At 35.9% G+C, this 4,732-nt stretch overlaps 1 protein-coding gene across 1 annotated transcript; it reads right to left on the minus strand.

Annotated features, from left to right (window-relative positions):
- Window positions 1-803: 803 nt before the first annotated feature.
- LOC129871156 (polygalacturonase At1g48100-like) lies at window positions 804-4,377 on the minus strand. Its single transcript, XM_055946041.1, has 7 exons — window positions 4,042-4,377; window positions 3,010-3,141; window positions 2,306-2,448; window positions 2,084-2,120; window positions 1,782-1,989; window positions 1,474-1,664; window positions 804-1,275 (listed from the first exon to the last, which is right to left on the minus strand). The coding sequence occupies exons 1-7, from the start codon at window positions 4,330-4,332 to the stop codon at window positions 883-885; spliced, it is 1,395 nt and encodes a 464-aa protein (XP_055802016.1). The 5' UTR covers window positions 4,333-4,377; the 3' UTR covers window positions 804-882.
- Window positions 4,378-4,732: the final 355 nt, after the last annotated feature.

Below are 4,732 nucleotides of genomic sequence, written 5' to 3' on the forward strand. Positions count from 1 at the left end.
TTAAATCAATTCCGTCAGTTAAGAGAGATATCTAACCCTTTTCCATAAAATAAATACATTTATTCTACTTTTGTGAAGAAAGGTGCTTTCTCCTTACTTTAATTCATAAGCTGAAAATATTCTACCTCTATTTCATACTTTTTTTTGTCTTTACCCTCCTCCTCTCCCTCTTTTCTCAAAAACTCAGTCAAGGTCTGTTACACACACCATTCGCTTAGTTATTCTGCAGAATCCAGATGACATGCTATGTTTCCGAAGTTATCTTGATCATTTCAATGAATGATAACAAGGTCATTCCTGCAAGATGGATGTTGCATTAAAGTTCTTGAATGACACAAATTTGAAATAGATTGGAGTGTTGCATTCTTAACCCTTTATTTACCAATTTCTTGTCTCCAAAGTGATAGATTATTTGAAGAAACAACTAATGTCTGGAGAGACAAATCCTTGTGCTTTTGATTGTAACTGGTTTATCATGGTGGACTTAGCTTATAAGTTACAGATTCATGTGAACCCAATAGCTTTTGCCTAGACCTTGCATGTGTTTTAAGAAATCCACTAAATATCGCTAAATATTTTATTGTGAACTGATCAATTGTTATTATATTTTATTTTGAGGTCGTGATAGAAACTCATAAACTTCAATTTCTGGATCTGTCTTAGTTAGCATATAGTATTGTGGAGTAGTCATTCCGTCAAACACCAGCACCTTATACTATAGAAATTCCCAACAGGAGGGAAGCTCAAGTAATGCTTGTAAAGAAAGACATACTATGTGTTCTAATCCTATTAAGAATCAGCATTCATGTTCTATGTTGGTGTAATAGGGATCAGCAGAACCTTTCCGGAATCACAAATCCAAAATATATGTCGTGCTGCTAATTAGCATTGATCATAATCAGCTGGAATCGTGCTGCTTGATGGCTTGCCAACTTGCAGACATTGAATTGGAGGAATGGTAGGAGTATACAACTGTCCGAAAGTTTGCCAACAGTATGGATCATACATGTTGTATTGCTGTTGCAATGGCTTTAGTTGGATTTCTTTCAGGGTCACGTCTATACAGGGCATATTGTCGCTGCATGCAAGATGCACGGGTTTTACTGTATATGTTCCAGTTATTTTTTCATAGATAATTCCTGATAAAGCCACTGCTGATGTCTGGTTCTGGCATTTGCTCTTGTCACAATAGAACTGATCAATTACAATTGGTATTTGGACTTCAGAAACTTGAATGTTTGAGAACATCAGTCCTTGCACAGACCCTGATCCACCCTGCAGACAGAAAATGATTTTTCTTTTTACAATCAAAATCCTGGAATTAATTAGGAAAACCTAGCCAGCACAAAACTAGAGAAAACCGTTATTTGAATGTTGGGACTCCAATAGCCGTCTTTCCTATTTATTTGAAGAATGTTTTAAAGATCTTATGGAGTTCCTTCACTGAAACTAGCAAATGGTATATATCGATACCTGCCATGTCTTAATCCTTACACCACTCATTGTGTTATGCATAATGATGTCTTTCACAGTGACATTTGAAACACAAGCTTTTGTGTTATCTTTCCCAAGCCCTCCAATGCTTATTCCATGTCCTGGCCCACAATTTATATTGTGTATATAAACATTTGAGCTTCCAGTTTGTATTGAAACACAATCATCTCCTGAACAGAGAAAAAAGCATGATGGTGAGTGTATTTTCCACTGCTGGAACTGTGGATATGAAAATCTCCTGCACGAAGCAAAAATGTAGGAGTAAATTAGAAATCAAAAATAATTACCACATGAAACATTGGAACTGCGGATAAGGACATCTTTGGAGTTCTGTAAGTGGATTCCATCAGTATTAGGACTATCACCAGGTGATGACGCGCTGAAATTGTATACTGATACCCCAATGCAGTTATCAAACTTGAGATGACATTGCGGACTATTCTGAATTGTAATGCCTGTGACTGTAGCGTTGAAACTTCCATAAAATCTAATAGCCTGCATCGCAACAGTAACACTTTAAAAAATCCGCACAACACTTCATGCCCAAAAAATGTGACTTGAACGTTATTGTGTCGTTGGTAGTCCTTACTGTTGGCTTAATGCCTGGCATTCTTCCACCTAGGGAACTGCTTATCTGCCAGAAATTTCGGACAGTGATTAGAATTAAGAAATAGAAAAGGAAAAAACATTTGTAGAAGAAACTGCGGTGGATCGAGCAAAAATTACAGGAATGGGAAGATTTGTCTGAGTAGTGCTGTTTGATGGAATAGTTAATTTTGATTCATCATCTATAGGATCATCAAATGGTGTATCATGCCACCAAACTGCACCATTTCCATCAATCTTGCCGCTTCCTTTAATTGTAATTCCGACTAGTTTTGTGAAGTCAAGCCATTGCAAAAAACCTGAACCCCAAGCTTTGGCATCTACTGGAGCTATTATCGTACCATCTAGCTGCAAAAAATTAAGAGGGAGTGGATTTAAAACATATATAACAACACCTTGGAATTCCATGTTGATCTTCTTTTCTACAGTTTTTAAGGCTGAAACTAGTAAAGGATTTTGAATGTGGAGTGATTTATGATGAATGAAAGCTCAAAATTATGAATGCATGGGTGCATTTAGGTCATTGGATGGGGTTCCCATGAACACAATAACTTTTGCACGAATTCTATATTTGAGTTGAAAAATCTAGTAAATATATAAGAAAAATGACCTGGCAACCCACTAATAAAGTGTGTTGTTTGGTCCAGTGAGAGAGAATGACCTTTTACTCTCTTGGTCAAGCGTTTGAATCCTTTATTTTGTCTCTTTTTATATTTTAATTTGAAATGTGCGGGAACCCACAAACATCGTGGATTCGCCTCTGTATGAATGGTTATGTGATGATCTAAGCAGGATGCCACATGAATGTCCTTTTTGTTGTAGAGAAAAAACTTGTGATTTCTGAAATTTCGTAGTGAAAAAGAAGAGAATTGGTATAAGTATTAGCAATTTGGTAGAGAATTAAGTTACCCAAAATATAATGTCGTGCTGACAGTATGGACCAGAGAATGAAATGGGTCCTACGAGGAATACATATTCTGATGGGACGAAAATTGTTGACGCTTCCACTTTACAAGCAGCTGCCCATGCCGCTTCGAATGCCTGGGTTTCATGTCAAGAATTATCAGTTTTAACGTTACTCATTGTTGTAAAAGTATAACTTAAAAGCACAGTGTAAAACATGGTATATATGCTAACATTGACATAATTTTAAGAACCAATTGCTAGTAAACTTGCATAAAAATCATAGATTGGTAAATTACAAAATGACATCAATTATTCATGGCAAATATAATCTCAGGAGTTGTTCAACATTACAATGTATAATTGCTGGAGTCCCTCGTCAAGAAGACAAAAGGTACTTAATTTTCCCAAAACAGAGGAATAAAAGGATTTAGTGAATAAAAGGAGTTATGCATTCTATTTGCCCATGCATCACTAGTTCGACTTTTCTGAATGATCTTATTCATATGGGAGAGTGAATACCTTCATATATAAGTTTGGATAGATTCTTTGCTGTGGCTTTAATATTTCCTTTTGTGTACCTGGAACATGATTCTATCTAGATCATGAAGGATATATAGTCCCTTATGCGCGAGGTAGGTCTGGAAAAGAGCCGGATCACATGTTTGGATCTAACTAGGTCATGATTAGTGTCATCAAAGGCGAAAAGCACGCACAAAAAAAAAAAAGCTCTCGGCTTTAAGTGCAAACCGTAAGTAAAGCATATGGTCGAAGGAGCAATTAGAGGGAAAAAAAAATACAAACATGTATGTGTAGTTCAAGAGTATTACTGTAATTATAAGTGAGAATAACAAATATATGAATAAAAAATTGGAAAAACATTACGGTAAAGTGAAATATTAATTGTTTGGTGTTGCCTTTTTAGGATCGATATTATCCTTGTTGTGAAGGAAAATTGTGCCTTAGAGCCTTGATGAAGATCCTAAAGCACCTCACATTTGACAGCACTGGTCATGATGGATGAAAATTAAAACTTACCTTGGTATCATCGCTTTTTCCGTCCCCTTTGGCACCATAGTCCCTGACATTGAAAGTGGTGGCTGAATATCCTTTGCTGGTGGGCATGTTGGGTAGAGAATGTGAGAGTGATTGATTTGGATTTGACTTGCCATTTTTATGGTTGTTGCTCCCTTTCTTCTTGTACAGAGAAGTGAAGGAAGTTGTGGTTTGTCTCCAATGCCTGCCTCTTCTGGCATTGCATGTTTCTGACCAAACAAGAAATGCAATGATAAGCAGAGATGTGAAGCTTCTCAAATTAAAACCTGTCATTTTTGTCTGGTGGACAGAGGGTGTTGGAGGATTTAAAAGTTTTGGGAGGAATGAGGGGACAGTTGGGTGACAAAATTTTCTTTAAATTAGCCTAAGGAGCTGACTTGTGATATATTTATATAGGAAGGAATGCACAAAGTATTAATGAGAACTGTACAAGGATAAGCCAAGATTCTAAATGCCTTTTATTAATTACATATCTTTACTTTATGTGATTCTTTGTTGGCTGAAAACGGTTGCCAGTTCAGATTGATCAACAATAATGTACAAGGTAAAATAACATTTTATCATGCACAAACATGTATATAATATATTTATTCAGAAAGAAGAAAAAATCAGTAAAACATTCATTTTAAATTGGTTTGGTTGCTAATGATTTTTTAAACCAAATCAAAATGTA

Source organism: Solanum dulcamara, chromosome 10, assembly GCF_947179165.1.
Source record: "Solanum dulcamara chromosome 10, daSolDulc1.2, whole genome shotgun sequence".
Lineage (NCBI taxonomy): Eukaryota > Viridiplantae > Streptophyta > Magnoliopsida > Solanales > Solanaceae > Solanum > Solanum dulcamara.

Coding starts and splice junctions, on each gene's coding strand:
- LOC129871156 (XM_055946041.1), bottom strand. CDS start 4,332: ATGACAGGTTTTAATTTGAGAAGCTTCACATCTCTGCTTATCATTGCA. Junction 2,121..2,305: donor GGTGCAGTTTGGTGGCATGA/TACACCATTTGA, acceptor GCAGATAAGCAG/TTCCCTAGGTGGAAGAATGC. Junction 1,990..2,083: donor TGCCAGGCATTAAGCCAACA/GTAAGGACTACC, acceptor GTTGCGATGCAG/GCTATTAGATTTTATGGAAG.